The following is an 18,421-nucleotide window of genomic DNA, read 5'->3' on the forward strand; positions in this document are numbered from 1 at the left end:
ATCAAACATATATCGTCTCTAACCAAATTAAGCTGAGCCAAACCATTATAAATGACGAATCTAAAAATTAATGAAAATTTATGTGTGTACGATTTAATTGAGGCAAAAAAAATTTCACGTAATCTACTTAAGTTTGAGTTTTACTTCTCATTTTTATAATCCTAGAAGGAGGTGTTTAGTACGATGGAATGGAAAGAGAATTGACAATTTAAATATTCTATTTTTATTCTCTATTACATTTGTATATGTTATGATTTTCTCACCTACCAAACATCCTCTTGCTAGATTGATGATTTAAATACTCTATTAGCAATTTAAAAGGAAAAAGTTGAATCAAAATGGATAGCATCTTTTGAGTGCTGGTAGAAGGAGCGTGTGGTTAACAAATACAAGAGTTCTTACAATACAAGAATGAAAAGAATAAAGATGACATAGACACATGCGTCTCCAATTTACTATTATTTAGGTTTTTTTTTAATATTAATTAACTGAATATATAAACATTAGAAATATGTGGTTGACGATTATTTTTATTTATTTATGAGCTTTTATAAAACAAACTGACCTTCGTATTTTAGAAAATTTAGTTCCCAAAATACCCTAAATAATATATCTCATGTTGTTTACATGTACCCTCTCTTTCTCTCTCTCACACACCTAAAGAGCTTGTATTTTAGTAAAAAAAAAAAAAGAAATATAAAATTTGACTGAATATATTAAAGTTATTAATAATTATCAAGTGTATTAAGTAAAAGAAAAAAATTATTAAGAATTTTTTATTATATACATTTGATTTGGTGTTTAAAAAAAGTACTATCCTATGGATTAATTATAAATTTCAATATTAATTTGGGGTACAATAAACAACCCTAAATTAACTAATTAATTTCTTCTGTCCCTCCCTCCCACTAACACACGCTGTCCGCACTCGGCACTCAGCCTGGAAAAAAAAAATCTTTTTATCTTATTTATAGAGTGAAAGAAAAAAGAATCCACACCGCCGGCTGTCGCCGCCGCCTCTGCCACCGTAAGTCACCGCCTTCTGCTCTTATTTATTTCCTCTTTTCTTACTCTCTTATATTATTTCCTATACAATTTATTTATTCAGCTGTGTTTATAGTATCAGTATTGATATTTCGTCTATTTTCTTGGGAGAATTGTTTTGAAAAGTGAACTTTTTTTAGGAAATTTTGTTATGGATATACATATATAATAATCAAATCATAGTTCTAGGTCTTCTTTAGAGTAATATTAGTGTATCTTAGATAGAAAAACGTTTTTGTAGATTGTAATCTTGATGCATGCTAAAAGATGCAACTTTGTTTATATGCAGTGACTTTTTTTTTTGTTTATCAAATTAAAAGATACAACTTTGTTTATATGCAGTGACTTTTTTTTATCAAGTAGGGATAAAAAAAATGGCATTAATGTCCCAGACAAGTCCGTCACAAAGCATTCGTAACGAGCTTTTACAGTGTAAATCTGGACTATTTACTGGAGCAAATAACGCCAATGCGTTTAGACATAGGACATCAATGGTTGCCTTCCCGTCTAAGAATGTCCAAAGTATACATGTAGATGCCATTGCTGTAAAATCCAAAAGGGGCACTCAAGTCATTGTTGCCGCAAGTCCTCCCACAGAGGACGCGGTGGTTTCTACAGAACCACTTACGAGGGAAGACCTTATTAGTTACCTTGCGTCGGGGTGCAAGCCTAAGGAAAACTGGAGGTTCACTTTTTAACATTCATGGTGTCTTTGCTCTTACCCTCATATATGCCTGCAGTCTGATTAATCTTTATCATCAATGATTGGTCCTGCTGTATTAATTTAACAGGATAGGGACTGAACATGAAAAGTTTGGTTTTGATCTTAAAACATTGCGTCCTATGACGTATGAGCAAATTGCCCATCTTCTCAATGCCATTTCTGAGAGGTTCGACTGGGAGAAAGTCATGGAAGGTGACAACATAATTGGTCTCAAACAGGTGATTTGCATATGTTAATCTAGTTTATTTCAAATGGAATACTTCTTGATTTTGGAAGTCTACGCTTAGTCTGACACAAAATGATTTGATGTTTTCATGGTTTACAAAAAAGTATATCGTAAATGTTTATGTTGATTTTCGTTTAATGTTTTCTGAATAAGGAAACCGTATTGTCACACAGTCACCAACAAATTCATTTTCACAGTCAAAATGCTAAAGTTACAATGCTATTCACATCGCATAAAATGTAAAAAAAGTAAGTAAGTAACTGCTCAGTGCCGCCTTCCGCGGGTTTTGAGCCCCAATACCTCGACGGTGTATGGGGGAGGTTAAGATGTAGGCAGACCTTACCTCTACCTAAGTAGAGAGGCTGCTTCCAGTTTCTACCTAAATGGTAGAAAAGGCCCTCCAACCTTTGCTTATTTTTTAAAATGTAAGCAGACATTAAAACCGTAAGTGCTTATTTTTTATAAGTTGTTTGGTTTTTTGATGTACCGCTAGTACTGTATTTCGAACTAACAAGAGAGGAACTACGAGCAGTATAAAGCTGTGCACCTTTTGTATTTTTTCTTACTTTTTCCCTTCATGTTTTTAAAATTTGTTGTACTTCTTTATAGGGAAAACAAAGTATATCTCTGGAACCTGGGGGCCAGTTTGAGCTTAGCGGTGCTCCTCTTGAAACTCTTCATCAAACCTGTGCAGAAGTTAATTCACACCTTTACCAGGTCCGTATCATTATATGTAATGGAAGATATACTTGCACTTGATACACAGTCATTGTATATCTTGAAACTTTGTAGGTTAAAGCTGTTGCTGAAGAGATGGGTATTGGGTTCATAGGAATTGGATTCCAGCCAAAGTGGGAACGTAAAGAGATACCAATAATGCCTAAGGTAAACACATTTGTTCTGATTCTAAGTTATGGTGATTGGTTGCTCTGATCAGGGGTGATATGCAATATCGTAGTGTATAATTGGATATTAAGGAAAGTGTTGAGGTAGACCACCCCTGCTTATCCTATGTCTATAATTCAGCCGGATGTTATGATGGAATGGAAGTTGAAGTCTACCTTGACGTTTTAGCCTCTTATTATGGTTCTGTAGCCTGTAGGTGTAGTTGACTGTTGGTTCATCCAAAATGTATCATAAATTTAGTTATAATGTATAATATCTCACTTAGTAAAGGTGAAATATGCTAACATTATATGTTGGCTCAGGGAAGATATGAGATTATGAGGAATTACATGCCTAAAGTTGGTTCTCTTGGACTTGACATGATGTTCCGGACTTGTACTGTTCAGGTGAGCTCATTTAAACCGCATGCAACTTTTTCTGGTCAAAAGCTGCTTTATATGGAAGTAATTTGTATTTTCATGTTTAATATTAAAGGTATTTATGTATATGATTGACAGGTTAATCTGGATTTCTCTTCTGAAGCTGACATGATAAGAAAGTTCCGTGCTGGTCTTGCTTTGCAACCTGTGAGTATGCTTAATCATGTTTTACGTGTCACTGTGAGTTTAATGGAGGTGGCAGTTTTGACCCATTTACTTATGAATTGGTCAGTTCAGTCTATCTTTTTTTATAACAAACGGATCAAATGGTTAATATTTGAATATTAACTTATAAGGAAATGAGTCAAGAGTAGCTGAAAGTGTACTTATAATGAAGAAAGTTTCATCATTTTGTGTAATAAGTTATGTTATTTTTCTGAACCATTTTCGGCATACTAATTGTTTATAGAATATGGGAAAAATGGGTTTCATGTCAAAAAAACTCATACATATATATCCGTTTTATACAATTACCTGATTCACTGACCCACCCGTTTGTCACCTCTACTATAGTGATGTGTTGATCTCACCAGCTTAACATGAATCAGATTGCTACCGCACTGTTCGCTAATTCACCATTTACAGAAGGAAAGCCAAATGGTTATCTCAGCATGAGGAGGTTGTTTTCTGCCGCCTGCTAGTAGGTGTATATTGCATATGAGAAGTTATAGTGACAGTTTATTTTTTTGCTGTATCAGCCAAATTTGGACGGACACTGATAATAATCGTTCTGGGATGCTTCCGTTTGTCTTTGATGATTCTTTTGGGTAAGTTTGCTCTGATTATCTTTAATTATTCAAAAGACATGATTTATTTCAGTTATATTCCAAGACTTTTTTTCATCTGTATTTACTTTATAATGATATCCTCTTGATTTCATGAGCTCAGATTCGAGCAATATGTTGAATATGCTCTTGATGTCCCGATGTATTTTGTTTATCGGAACAAGAACTACGTTGACTGTTCTGGGTTGTCCTTCAGGGTTTGACTCTTTCCCTAAAAGTTAATTTTAAAGATGTAGTTGAATTGTCTGTGAGAATAACTTTGTCATAATTCACAGGACTTCCTCGCAGGAAAACTTTCTCCAATTCCAGGAGAATATCCCACTCTGAATGATTGGGAGAATCACCTCACAACAATATTTCCTGAGGTATGTTTCTTGCAAACATTGTAAAAAGATGGCTTCTTTTCATTTGTTTAAAACCTAATGATAACGCTTTTCTTACTGATTCAGGTGAGACTCAAAAGATACTTGGAAATGAGGGGTGCTGATGGAGGGCCATGGAGGAGGTTATGTGCATTGCCCGCATTTTGGGTATGTCCTTTTCATTATCATCGAATCAAAGTTAATGTGACCGATATGTATTTTAGTGGATAAGATGCGTTCAAGCTTTTAATGTGTCTTTTCTTGAAATAACATCATTAATTTGTCATTTTAGCTTTTCCTTGGTTGATCTAACTGTAGTGCAACTGAACTACAGGTAGGCATATTATATGATGATATAGCTCTGCAAAATGTTCTGGATATGACAGCCGATTGGACTCAAGCAGAAAGAGAAATGTTGAGAAACAAGGTAGTATGACAGACCGTATAGGAAGTCATTTCCTTGTAGGTTCAGGTTTTAAAATATACTATAAAATCTTTTCTTAATTCTGTATGAATTGATATTTTAGGTGCCTGTAAGTGGTCTGAAAACTCCGTTTCGTGATGGATTGTTGAAACATGTTGCTGAAGAAATTCTGACATTCGCAAAGGTTATATGAAACTCTAATGCATAGCTGTATTAATACATCCATTCTCAGTACCCTTAACAGTCTCCTTTTGATCAGGACGGACTGGAGAGAAGAGGATATAAGGAAACTGGTTTCTTAAATGAAGTAGCAGAGGTTGTTAGAACAGGTAATAGAAGGATAGTATTTTATAGTTTGGCACCAAGCGTAGTAAACAGTGTAATCTATTTTTCAATATTGACCCGTTTACTTATTAACGCCAACAGGATCATTTGGATTATGTATTCTCTAACAGGTCAAAGGGGTAAAAAAATAAAAATGGAATGGGTCAAAACAGTTGAACCAGTTGAAAGTATCCCAAAGTTTATTCTTAATGTATTAGACCTCCTAAATCAATTTATTATAAAAAGCTAGAATGTTATCAAGACTATATACTGTAGTTTTTTTAGAAGAAATTTATGATGTTGGACTTGGACATGAAATTTCTTAGACCAACCTGATGTCTCTGTAACAGTTGGTTACCACATCCAGAAAATCTTACAGGCATGTGTATATATCTATGGTGCAGGTTTAACACCAGCAGAGAAGCTCCTTGACTTGTATCATGGTAAATGGGGACAAAATGTGGATCCTGTATTTGAGGAGCTACTTTACTAAGCTGCCCGACTTCTTGTCCATATTTCTGTATGTATCTCTTCTCGATATCTGTAGGTCTGCTTTCATTTCCCTTTTACACTTTATGAGTTGTGCACGTTATTTATGTAGGAATAAGCTGTATGTCATATATGCATGAAGCGATCATGGAATGCGTCCCTGGTGTGACCATAAATACAGCAAGTAGTAGAGTTATACCATTTAAGATCTCTGAGGTTTACTTTGTTCCAACCATCATAGGCTCCTATGTACACCTGTAGAATAAATTAAAATGATCTGTGTATTTTTATTGCTTTCTTTCAAGACAATCATTCTTCTGTTTAATCATCAACCCGAATCAGACTGATCACTTGTATTCAAAGCAATAATATAGAGTTAGATCAAGGTTCCTCTTAATAACTAGATCAATCTTTTATCTATGTAATTGTTTATGGGAGGCATTCTGCATCTATTTCATATCCATGTGTAAACTGACATACCCATGTGCCCTTCCTGTTATCTAGCGACCTACCATGTTATTAGTTCATCAATTTACTCTGTTTTGTCACATTTATCCTTGGATGTGTTTGTTTGTAATTATGTGCACCCAATAGCTCCCTGGTAAGACTGGTAGTGCAGAATATTACAGTATCTTTTATCCACCCGACAGTGAATGGTCATGAGTGACTTTTATTTGGAAGTTACTTCTGTTATAACCCCCAACTAACCAGATCAAACTTGTAGTTTTAGAATAACTAATAAATACCAAACGGTTCAGCCATAAGCACTTGGATTATACTTTCTATCACCCTCGACCCATTTGAATCATTTTCTGTTAATGATTTTAGGTTACTGTCTTCGTATGTAAAAACCAAATTTAGGTCAGATTTCAATGTTGAGATCTTACTTTTAACCATGTTGTCTTTGCAATATGGATTGGGATCATAACATCATATCTAATGTACCGATTCCGTTTATATGTGATGCAGTTCATATCGAAGGCTAAATTTGAGAAAATAATGATATATATATACACATAGGGTAAGGTTTATGTAATAACCATTCACATATGAATATAGGTAACATTAAGTATAACTTGTTATGTTCATATGTGAACGAATATGTGCACATGTACCATTCACATATTAACATCAAATTATAACTTAAAGGTTCTCATGGTTCTTCCAGTTTAAATGGTTCTCACAAGAACCTTTTTTCATATATATATATAATATATATATATCTTTAATATTTTAAGTATGCTATACTACAATATTCAGGGCATTTGTTATTCTGGATATAAAGTTAAGATGTTTGAATGACTAAAGTCTTGAATTGTGAGATAGGATTGAATCGATATCTTACAATATATGGTTGACATCGGGATTTTATGCAGACCTTTGAACGCAAAGATTGCATGATCTACTTAAGTTAAAGTTTAAGATTAACATTTGTACAAAAACAAACCTTTTTTGTTTAAATTGTGATGGCTTCTAATTTTACATTATGCCATACAATGTACGGTTATATGCAAGTATTTGGAATTCTTGTTTATGATGTAGAAAGTTTTAATGCTAACTATTTGTGGTTTCTAGCTTGTTTTAGATGTTTTAAGAACTTAGTGGAAAATTTGTTAGGAGTTGACATGTTGGAATTACAAGGTTGATTTGTTTGATATGGACTTCAAAACATATTAATTAAAGTGGTGGTATGAAATGAAGGATGACCTAAGAGATATTAACGGTATAATAGCCCGGAGGAAGACTACTTACCCTCTTAATTACTTTGCTTTAGATGTCGATAACCCAAATTAATCACTAGACAATGCCAACAGCACCAATTTGGAGATGCATAGTTATCAAATTATTGTACTTCAACATAGGATGGTAGTTGTTCATGATGTGACCCAATATGAGTTAAATTTCCTATGTATTGGGTTTATATTCTTAGTTAGGCTGCAAAAGTCCAAGAAACATTTATGCTTGCTAGAGATTTTTATTATAATCCATTGTCGGTTCATTGCAACAATGAAAGCTGCCTTACGATTGAAGGGTTTGTGGGACATCATTTCTTTTAGACTCGTAGTTTGCATTTAAAATATTGTAAACAGCCACTGTAACGTGAACAGATATATTAGATGGATCATTAAGTTGCTGAGTCTTTGATTAGTTCTTGTTTGTAGGTTGTTATCAACTTTGATCATCGTTTTGGTTGATACAGAAGTGATTGGCCCTTTTGTTCTTTTTTGGTGTTAGAAATGACATAAGAAAATGCAAACATAGTAAGCTGACAAAGACATCAGACATTTTAGTGATAGAATTGAGTGAGATGACACAGACTGCAAAATATAAGTGAGAATATTATTATTTTGTTAGCTATATATAGGACACTAACTTATGATCAAGAAGAAAGGCTGTTGCAATGGACTGACTACAGTGTGATTCTGTGTCAAGTAGTTTGTACGCTAATATGTAGGTTATATGCCAACTAGTCAATAGTATTCTGTTCTTAGCCTCACAAAACGTTCTAGTCATCTTGATTGATAAATAATAATCAAACACATTTACCATGATTTTTGAAAAATCAAAAAATACTATACTTAGTTACTTACTAGGTTGTGTAGTAAACAAGTGATCCAGACTCAGAAGTATTGGGTGACCCAACTCGAATAATTTGTCAATAAGATCATTATTAAATCACCGAAAAACTCAATATGTTGTTTATTTGTGGCTTGCAATTTACAGCATTGGATACCAAGAACGGTATGGAAGTGACAGTCGAACTATATAGCAATTGCATTGATCTCAATTATTTCTTCTTTGCTCCATAATGTTAGTATATATATATATTATATATACTCTACATAAGCACCACCTATCGTCTTCAAATGTCATTTATGCCCTTGTGTTTTAATCTTTTTTTCAACTAAACACATCAAGATATTTATCCGTTGTATTTCTAAATGTATTATTTAAATGAATAATAGAAGGGTAGATTTGGGAATTCAAAATGATTAAGGCCACTCACCTTGCTGTCTCCTCTCATGTACAGCTCAACAAAAACACACCCACATGGAAATTATTATTTTTCATTTTCTTTCTTGTAATTATTTTCCATTATATATTAATTATAAAAATTAAAAAACTAAGGAAAACTCAAAAATATCAGAGTCTCGATCACAACCCAGTGTCACTCTTTTACTACAAAAGCCTACATTTCCTTCACAGTTCACACACTCATTTTCTCCAAGTTTAGTCGCTAGAATCATTTTCTAAGTTAAATTCTCTACGAAATGAGAGAAATTCTTCATGTTCAAGCTGGACAATGCGGTAACCAAATCGGTGGGAAATTTTGGGAGGTTGTTTGCGACGAGCATGGCATCGATGCCACGGGGAAATACGTTGGTGACAGTCATGTACAACTAGAAAGAGTCAATGTGTACTATAACGAGGCTAGTGGCGGTAGATATGTACCGAGGGCCGTGTTAGTGGACCTAGAGCCCGGTACTATGGACAGTCTACGTACAGGGCCTTGTGGTAACATTTTTAGGCCTGATAATTTTATTTTTGGCCAAAATGGTGCCGGAAACAATTGGGCTAAAGGTCATTACACCGAAGGTGCCGAGCTAATTGACTCGGTTCTTGATGTTGTTCGTAAAGAGGCTGAGAATTGTGATTGTTTGCAAGGTACACTTGTAGTAACTTACTTGAAAATATGATGATAAATATATTAACATACTAATATGTTGATGTTAAATATGTGTCAGGTTTTCAAATATGTCACTCGCTTGGAGGTGGAACCGGATCCGGTATGGGTACCTTGTTGATATCCAAGATCCGTGAAGAATATCCGGATCGAATGATGTTAACCTTTTCGGTTTTTCCTTCACCTAAAGTGTCGGATACGGTTGTTGAGCCTTACAATGCCACTCTTTCCGTCCACCAACTTGTGGAAAACGCTGATGAGTGCATGGTTCTTGATAACGAAGCATTGTACGATATATGCTTCCGTACACTGAAGCTCACAAACCCCAGTTGTAAGTCAACTAAGCCTGCCCAAGTATATATATCTATCTATATATATATAGTTAATAAAAGTAGTAGTTTAATGATGTTCTCAATTATGTCATTGAAGTTGGAGACTTGAACCACTTGATTTCAACAACTATGAGTGGTGTCACCTGCTGTCTCCGGTTTCCGGGGCAACTTAACTCTGACCTCCGAAAACTAGCCGTGAATCTCATCCCATTCCCCCGCCTGCATTTCTTCATGGTTGGGTTTGCGCCGTTAACCTCTAGAGGATCACAGCAATATCGTGCCTTAACAATCCCGGAACTTACTCAACAAATGTGGGATGCAAAAAACATGATGTGTGCTGCCGACCCTCGCCACGGGCGTTACCTCACCGCCTCGGCCATGTTCCGTGGCAAAATGTCAACCAAAGAAGTTGATGAACAAATGATTAATGTACAAAACAAGAACTCTTCTTACTTTGTTGAGTGGATCCCCAACAACGTGAAATCCAGTGTGTGTGATATCCCACCAACGGGGCTCTCAATGTCATCGACATTTATGGGTAATTCTACATCGATTCAAGAAATGTTTAGACGGGTTTCTGAGCAGTTTACAGTTATGTTTAGGAGGAAGGCTTTCTTGCATTGGTATACAGGGGAAGGAATGGATGAAATGGAGTTCACCGAGGCCGAAAGTAACATGAATGATTTGGTGTCTGAATATCAACAGTATCAAGATGCTGTGGCTGATGATGATGTTGAAGAAGATGAATATGATGAAGACGTTGAAGAAAACTAAAGTCAACCAAATGAAAGTCAAAAGTAAAAGTCAAAGGTGTTTAGTATTCTAAAGAGGGTTAATTTGTGAGTGTATTTTGGGTATTTCCAATGTTATTGTTGTATGATTCCATTGTTTATTGCCAAGAAAGTATTCCACTTTCATACCTTTTACCTTGAACAAGTTTCCAATTCTGGGAGATAAATTTCCTCAATAATTATATATCTTGCTTATGTTAAACCGTATACTTCAGTTTATAGTATATTATTTTGAGGCGGAAAGAACAGAAATTTACATTAAGATAGAATAACCTAGTAAGGATGTAATTGACATGAAGTTGAATGCCTAAACCATCCATTCCCAATAATTCTGAATGAACTTCAAAGATCACTCCAATGGTAAAAAAACGTCATTTGCCACCTTTGCAACGGTGGCGTCGCCATGAACCCGGCCAAGATCAATCAAATTTACTTCAAATAATGCTTCAAGAAAACAAACAAGAAGGAATACAACCAAATCAAAACTGAAACTCAAGCATTGAATTACACACTTTCTGTCATTAAGCTTGTACTGTTCATGTAGGATGGCACCTTTATCTGTTGAAAGCTGATTCGTCAATCAAGTGATGTTTTCTTGGATGTTGTACAAGAGAGATTTTGAATCTTGTTTCCTTTAAACTTTTAAGAGACGTTTTTTTTTTCTTCAAGAACCGAACCTTCTTTGAGTGCAACTTGTGCTTCTTTTTCCCTCCCCAACGTGAAAAGTGCAGCAGCTTGTAAGTAGGGAGCAATATGCCAAACCGGGGATATGACTTGCGTTTGTACAGCATCATCAAGTGCCTCTTGTGGCATATCTTTCATAAGATGTAACAGACTTCGACGTGCATAGACTGTTGGTGAGACCATGGTTCCTACATTGATAAACTGAAGAAGAAAACACCCTATGGATTAGCTTTGATATTTAAAGGTATCGATTTCAAACCATTGTTCTTTGAATACACACATTTTCTAACAATGAGGCTTCAGCTGCAAACTATACTGTTCAATTTTGTTTTTGTTTTTCACAGTATAGCAGAGTCATAGAAAGCAAAGAGCTCATCTGATTTATCATTTGTAACATATGTTGCAAGCTAACTAGCTAGTAGAGGTAGTAAGATAAGTAGGTCGGTCAGGTGAGTAATGGGTCAAGCGAGTCATTTTTGGTACTTGTTGAAACACTTGTGTATGGGTAGGCCTGAAAAATCTTCTTTCCCATTATAATACACTTGGGAAGACTTTGAACCCGTTCGACCCATTTGACCTTACCCTTATTTTAGTTATTCTTTTTATCTTGACTCGGTTGACATAATAATCCAAATCAACTCATTCATATGTATATGGGAAAAAAATGTCACATAACACTGCTATACTTCACAGAAATAAATGATTTTGGACATTTTTAAAAAAATATAATTATGCCAAAGGAAATTAATAGACTCGGTTCTCTGTTGACAACCATATACCATACTTAATGGGTATTTAAGACATTTATCCATGATCATTTTTGGAAAGTCTATTCTTTTTCGTTTATGCTTATTCAAGAACGATTATTTGATTTCTACATAGAGCTTAGCAGTAACATGGCTTTTATTTCGCATTGTTGAAAAGAAATGTAGACATTAGCATTAACCTGTGTATAGTAGTCTATGGCAGCTTTGAATTCTTTATGGCGAAATGCTACATCCCCTTTCTTCTTGGAGTTTAACGTTTCCTGCATCTGACTTGTCCACACATGGAAAGACAGCTACAAGACATGATCAAAGACCACGTAAATCCTAAGCCTGTTGACTTTGGTAATTAAATGTCAGAGGAGACACAAACCTCAGTAGCTGATCCGTCGTCATCTTTGTAGGCTAAATTCTCCAAAATTTCATGTATGGCTGTCAAATCCATTCTTAAGCAGGCATCACCAAGTGGAGTTAAAGGCATAGCAGAGCCAACTTTTGCTATACCCATTAATATATGTGAAGGCTCCTGCAATATTGACATGCACAAATACATATCAATGATGAATCGAAATTGCCACCTCTCATCATGAGCTCAGAAGGCAATCTTTATGGGATTTTGGAAAATGTGTCGAGTGTCTCCATTATAAGTTTGTATCCAATAATAAAATAGGTGACAATGAGATAACAAAGAAAACTAGAGTTCAATTAGAACATTACGTTTGTTTCCTTTTGTAAAGGAGTCAAAGCAGCAACCAGTGATCTTGGATTTGGGCGCTCACGTGGCTCATATTGTAAACATCTTGAAGCTAATCGTAACAATTCAGTTCCATCATCATTTGAAAATTGTCCTTCCAAGCAAGAATCTGTAAGCATCTGAAGGTTCCTGTCCCTTATCAGCTCAAGAGCCTGATAATTCAAGATGACATTGATTGTTAGATACTAACATCTTTAATATAGTGGACATACAATATTAAAAATTCCAATTGGCATATAGTTGATGGTAAGAACACGTACATGGCTAGGTGGAATGTGTTTTCCACTTAAAAGGTTGAGCAAGAGAGTGCCGAAACTATACATGACACTTTCCGGAGTTACCCTTCCTACAAGTTCAAGATAAGCAAGTGATCAAGATAACTATATAAATAAAGTCAACATTAAAACATACTATTTCTTGCTCTTAGATTGGATTGTGTATGTCTCAAAAAGTAAGAAAAACGATACCAGTCCTCAGATACTCAGGAGGAGTGAATGCCAAATTTGTACTGTAACTTTTTCCATCTCTACTATTCTTCATCAATCCGAAGCACGAGAGTCTAGGATTAGCATCCTACAACATATCACATTAGATTATGACCAATCGAAGGCTGATTAAAGATAACAAATAAACAGTGGATACGTACATCATCAAACACTATTCTATAGGCATTGAGATCATGGTAAAGAGCACGCCCTCTACTCGTACAATATTCTAGTGCTTCTGCAAGATATAGTGCCACCCTTAATCGCATTGCCCATTTCATAGGCTGTTTTTCCCCTAATTAAACATGCAAATATTTTTAAGTTTTAATCTAAAACCTGAAACATATAGATACATAAGTTCACTAATAGTATATAGGAGTACTTACAATGAAACAAGTGCCTTGCAAGTGTTTCATGTGGCATAAACTCAGCAACAAGTAGTCTTTCATCACCTTCACAGCAACATCCAATTAGATTGGCCAATCTAGGGTTTCGGAGCTGACCGACTGCCCTTGCTTCTTCCTGTGATAGCGATATCAATATATAGTCTCTCTTTTTTTTGTGACAAAAATACACATTTTGAACATGAGATCGATCATAAAACATTTGTGCAGAAGTGACAAAATGGGAGGGATGGATGGGATGGGTGACAACTAACAACTCAGTACTGGTGACTTTCAACCTGATTCCTTAAATACTATTTTCTTTTACATTTACCCTTTCAACACATCAGAGATAAAACATAACCTGAATCGATCTAATAAGAAGCAAATGGGTCCAAGTTACCACCTTCCCACCTCTTGGCTTGTAATTGCAAACAAATCATCTTTCTTGTGAAAATAAAAGGGGAAATAATGAAAGATATAGTAAATCACAAGAGCGGGTATCTGGACATCCATGCCAAGATGGGTTATTTAGTATTTATGTTTCCAGAAGTTTCACATTCTTGCATATGAAGTCTTCTTCTTAGCATTTTTGCAACAAAGATTGTTGCTTTGCACTAACAAATAAAATGAGTCCAAAATTCTAATGCAATGCTTTCCAAGAATCAATCAGTGTAGAGACAACTTTTTTTTACATTTATATTTCCACAACTTGTTCATGATCTCTTAGCTTTCAAACTGTCATGCTTTGCTTTTGCATCTCCTTCAAGAAGAATGGTTTATTAGTACCAGAAACAAAATGTATAGCATGGGAAGTTAAACACATTCAAGATAGTAGAGGTGGCAATTTCGACCGAGTGGTTTAGGATCGTGTTTTCTCATATGGGTTATAAAATCCTTAGGAGTTCCAGCAGGTGTCAGACCGGGAAAGAGGGACAGATTGATGTTGCATGCTAAAACTCATTAAAAGCATAACAGACTCTTTTATTCATCAAGATAATTGCATTTTGATTGAGTCAAGTATATATAGATAAAAGGGAAACATGTTGGTCATATGGGTCAAATCGTCAAAGGGTTAAAACTTAAAAGAACAACTAGCTTATTGTGGCAATAATATTATGTTTTCATAAAATTGATTATTGTGGTAATTATTAATAAAATAAATAAATGGTCAACATAATGCCTTGTTCCAAACCAGACCTATATTAAGTCTTGTGTGGAACAGAGATGTACATACCAAGAATTGCCTCGAATCAGGCCATGCAGATCTATCGAATCGTTTAACAGCGACCTGTCTCTGATTTTGCAACTTCCCTTTATATACCACATTAGGGGCTTTCTCCCCATGTTCAGAGACGATATTCTCCACAGCAAACCCAGATGTAGTCGTCTTAAGTTGGTCAAAAGAGAATTCACAAAACGAAGGCAAATCACTTGTCTCACCTTTGTCTTCGTTGTATGTAAAACGATCAAGATTTGATTAGAAAAAGTATCTCTGGCAACAAAAGGAGAAATGATAGACGGATTCACATACCAACATCATGGGCTTCAGCAGTCACCGCATTCTGTTCAATAACACAGCAACAAGAGCAAAACGAACAAAAAGAGCAGAGTCTAGAAAACTCACATCCCATTACCAAATAAGCTACAAAAGCACAATACAAGAAGTTAATAAATATATTTTTTTTTGGTAAATGGTCAATTCGAGAAGTTACTAAATATTTGGACCATCATACTAGTTTTTTCATTGCAAACTAGTTGCAAATTTAAATTCGCTAGTCTTTACAATTTTCAAATGTTCTATACCTTCATCTATGTGCTACAGGAAATAAAAACAAGTGTGGTGCTTAACACATATTTATGTGCACCAAATCTTAAACCTATATATCTATACTCCTTTATAAAAGAAACTCACCCTCCTTAATTTTAAGAACCTAAAATGATACATTTACCCTTCATCTTATTACATCCTTATTTCCATTTTTATAGACTGTGACTAAAATGCCCTTAAAATCTTTCCCTCACGCGGAAACACATAGCAAAAACCCTAACTCAAAATTCATCCCCCTCCTCCCCCCTTTCATATCCCACCGCAACAATTCATCACATCTCCGAACGCAATGAAATTACTTTTACGTTAATAACCACACCATCACCGCCGCTGCATTGCGCGAGCACCAATCTAGTTATCAATAACACATACAAGACTACAGGTTGATCTTAATTTTCATAAATCAAAGCATTTCAAGAAACACCACTAATATTTATCACAAAGTATCAAGCACCTTTAACAGCAATCAAGAAACAAAATGCCAAAAAAGTAGAAATACCTTGATGAGTATACAGAGGAAATTATCCCTGTTTAATTTATCCAAAAAAGCAAGTTTCTGACTCAAATGTACTTGATTTTCTGTGTGGAATGAAAAATCTTCTTTGGGCTTAAAAGTCCAAAACCTAAATCAAGAAAGCTTCATCCTGAATTAAACAGTCAAAAAGGAATTTCTTTTAGCTGAATCACAATCAAACTCACGTTCAATAAAATGAAAATTAAATACAAACCTTTCCGAATATAGTTGCTAGCTTGAACTTAAAAGACCACATGCAGTTCAAAGTTGGTGTCTTCTTTGAAAAGTATATATGTGTTGAATACTTGATGAATCAGAGTTGATGATTAGGAATTTTGGACTTTTTTTTCTACAGAATAATAATTTGATACAGTATAAATTTGATCGACATGCAAACAAGTATAATTAGATATGCAAGATCTTTTGCCACTTTATTTGAAAGTGAGAAAATGCAATCAAATACTATCTCTAATTGTCCCTCATTTTCCACCCATAATTATATATCTTCTCATCTTTACTTTTGTTATCTTTTCAGTTGTATGGGCATTAGCTTTATGAAAACAACCACCATGATCATGAAGTAGCTTGTCGAAAGTCAAAACTTTTAATAAAAAATATGGAAGTAAAATTTTAATATTTGTTTGTTAGTTTGAAACTTTCTGCTTATGTATGCATGTAAAACACTCCAAAATAATAGTCGTCTAATTTTATCTAATAAAGTAATACAAATAAAAGTCCCTTTACCTAATAGTCTAAGACTAGTAACGTTTGAAAATTTTCTATACGAATACGTGGTTGTTAAACACCTTAAATTCCCTACATATTAATTTTTTATTATTTATTTATTATACAATATATATAATTGACCCTCCATATTTTTTATAAATTAAAAAATTAATATGTGAGAAGTTTTACGTCCAAACTTAATGTCTAACATCGGTATATGTATATAGTTACTAAACAAAATCAAGTTGAGAACCGACCATAAAAGTACAAAACGAAAATATTCCAAATCTAACATACACTAATACGACACTAGCACAAACAACAACATGCTGGATAATGTGGGATTGTGGGAACATTATCACATTTAGAGAAACTTGTTATATGTTGTGATTTAGAAATAAACATTTATAAATCTTTTATTATATTAAAACATAAATGATCTAATAATTAATCGACCAATAACAACTTTCGATTTTCTAAAGTTGACTTTTGTTTTCAATTTTGACTTTAATTTACACCTTTTATTTTTCATCACAAATTTATACTTTTAACCCAATAATTTTAATATAATAAATAAAAAATAATAGCTAATATACATCTGATAGAATAATAGCTGATATTTGTCCAATAGAATAATAATTGATATATATCCAATAAAATCTTAATATATATTTTAAGACAGTTGAACTAATTATCTATTAACCAATTAAATCGCTTAATTTTATCAAATTGACACCAGCTTATGTCATCACTGGTAGAAAAAGTCTCATTAATTTATAACTTTTTATTTTTCATCAATAATTTATACTTTTTAGCCATGAATACTTAATTTATATTTATTTAACCATCAACTTGAAAAAAAAATTTAAAAATTCTTAATCATGTAATTAATTATAAAAATTTTAACATATGAAATATTGTCTACAAAAAATTATTTTAAAAGATAAAAACAATTGCCCTTTTTATATATTAGTTTTGTGTATTAATGTTTAAAGTTACAATTGTCATTCAAATCAAGAGTCTCAATTGTTATCAAAGTATGAAAATAATCCTAATTTTTATCTTATTATCATATGACATGTGATTGAAAATAAACCTATTCGTGTTATGAGCCCAGATTATGATCAAAGACATATACTTGAATGTCAAGTACAGAATCACAAGTATGTTTATATTTTAATTCCTAATTTCTTTCATAATAATATCACATTATGAGTACAACGGGTTTTAAAAAAATCTACAATAGAGGAATTATTGTAGCATGTGTTTTGTGAAACGGATACGACAAACAATTCCATTAATATGTCTCAGCTAATAATGACAGTAACACATCTGTGATTATTGTACTACAACTTGCAAAGTATAACACTTCGAACCGTATATCTTTAAAATTATAAATTTTTATGACTTAAATGTATGAAGATCTAATATTGATAATATCGTAAGCCTCGTGTCCAGTGTTGGACACGGGTCTATAATCTAGTAACGACTATATTATGCATATATGCAATTTTCAATAACCCATTACAATTTAATTATGACAAGGCATGCTAGATTATTAAAGTAAACATGTAAGCATTTAGAATAAGGACTTATAAGTTTACTAATAATGTTGCAAAAAACTTTAAAATATCTCAATCCATATTATATTATTTACGGTGACCATGAAATTAATGGAAAAGAGGTTATGATTGGGCAATGATTAACTTGAATTTTAATTATCAAACTCAAATTTTATTTTTAATTATATTGTTATAGTTTTGGAGATC

At 33.8% G+C, this 18,421-nt stretch overlaps 3 protein-coding genes across 4 annotated transcripts; 2 read left to right on the forward strand and 1 right to left on the reverse strand.

Annotated features, from left to right (window-relative positions):
• Positions 1-924: 924 nt before the first annotated feature.
• Positions 925-6,100, forward strand: LOC122610067 (glutamate--cysteine ligase, chloroplastic). 2 transcript variants are annotated; one of them, XM_043783047.1, is made up of 17 exons: positions 925-1,027; positions 1,387-1,729; positions 1,836-1,986; positions 2,604-2,711; positions 2,787-2,879; positions 3,203-3,286; positions 3,398-3,466; positions 3,868-3,938; positions 4,018-4,086; positions 4,208-4,301; positions 4,380-4,469; positions 4,554-4,634; positions 4,801-4,893; positions 4,994-5,074; positions 5,150-5,219; positions 5,619-5,734; positions 5,816-6,100. In XM_043783047.1, exons 2-16 carry the CDS (start codon positions 1,419-1,421, stop codon positions 5,705-5,707), a joined length of 1,554 nt encoding a protein of 517 aa, XP_043638982.1. In that variant the 5' UTR covers positions 925-1,027; positions 1,387-1,418; the 3' UTR covers positions 5,708-5,734; positions 5,816-6,100. The 2 variants fall into 2 exon arrangements, with proteins under 2 accessions (XP_043638982.1, XP_043638983.1); XM_043783048.1 differs by having other exon boundaries at positions 938-1,027; positions 1,408-1,729.
• Positions 6,101-8,896: 2,796 nt separating this feature from the next.
• On the forward strand, positions 8,897-10,653 carry LOC122579873 (tubulin beta chain-like). The gene is made up of 3 exons (XM_043752135.1): positions 8,897-9,369; positions 9,450-9,719; positions 9,818-10,653. The coding sequence occupies exons 1-3, from the start codon at positions 8,976-8,978 to the stop codon at positions 10,492-10,494; spliced, it is 1,341 nt and encodes a 446-aa protein (XP_043608070.1). The 5' UTR covers positions 8,897-8,975; the 3' UTR covers positions 10,495-10,653.
• A 110-nt stretch (positions 10,654-10,763) lies between these two features.
• On the reverse strand, positions 10,764-16,412 carry LOC122579872 (serine/threonine-protein kinase BSK7-like). Its single transcript, XM_043752133.1, has 12 exons — positions 16,141-16,412; positions 15,912-16,056; positions 15,116-15,226; positions 14,819-15,030; positions 13,585-13,720; positions 13,360-13,493; positions 13,181-13,286; positions 12,974-13,059; positions 12,677-12,865; positions 12,333-12,485; positions 12,142-12,255; positions 10,764-11,396 (listed from the first exon to the last, which is right to left on the reverse strand). Exons 3-12 carry the CDS (start codon positions 15,213-15,215, stop codon positions 11,154-11,156), a joined length of 1,473 nt encoding a protein of 490 aa, XP_043608068.1. The 5' UTR covers positions 15,216-15,226; positions 15,912-16,056; positions 16,141-16,412; the 3' UTR covers positions 10,764-11,153.
• Positions 16,413-18,421: the final 2,009 nt, after the last annotated feature.

The sequence above is a fragment of the Erigeron canadensis genome, chromosome 8 (assembly GCF_010389155.1).
Source record: "Erigeron canadensis isolate Cc75 chromosome 8, C_canadensis_v1, whole genome shotgun sequence".
NCBI lineage: Eukaryota > Viridiplantae > Streptophyta > Magnoliopsida > Asterales > Asteraceae > Erigeron > Erigeron canadensis.

Bases quoted from the DNA above. Each gene is read 5' to 3' on its own strand.
- LOC122579872 (XM_043752133.1), bottom strand. From the start codon at position 15,215: ATGGGATGTGAGTTTTCTAGACTCTGCTCTTTTTGTTCGTTTTGCTCT. The intron at 13,494-13,584 runs GTAAGTACTCCT...ATGTTTAATTAG, and splicing joins TGCAAGGCACTTGTTTCATT to GGGAAAAACAGCCTATGAAA. The intron at 12,486-12,676 runs GTAATGTTCTAA...TCAATATTGCAG, and splicing joins CTTTACAAAAGGAAACAAAC to GAGCCTTCACATATATTAAT.
- LOC122579873 (XM_043752135.1), top strand. From the start codon at position 8,976: ATGAGAGAAATTCTTCATGTTCAAGCTGGACAATGCGGTAACCAAATC. The intron at 9,370-9,449 runs GTACACTTGTAG...AATATGTGTCAG, and splicing joins GAATTGTGATTGTTTGCAAG to GTTTTCAAATATGTCACTCG. The intron at 9,720-9,817 runs GTAAGTCAACTA...ATGTCATTGAAG, and splicing joins GAAGCTCACAAACCCCAGTT to TTGGAGACTTGAACCACTTG.
- LOC122610067 (XM_043783047.1), top strand. From the start codon at position 1,419: ATGGCATTAATGTCCCAGACAAGTCCGTCACAAAGCATTCGTAACGAG. The intron at 4,087-4,207 runs GTAAGTTTGCTC...TCATGAGCTCAG, and splicing joins GTCTTTGATGATTCTTTTGG to ATTCGAGCAATATGTTGAAT. The intron at 5,075-5,149 runs GTTATATGAAAC...CCTTTTGATCAG, and splicing joins AAATTCTGACATTCGCAAAG to GACGGACTGGAGAGAAGAGG.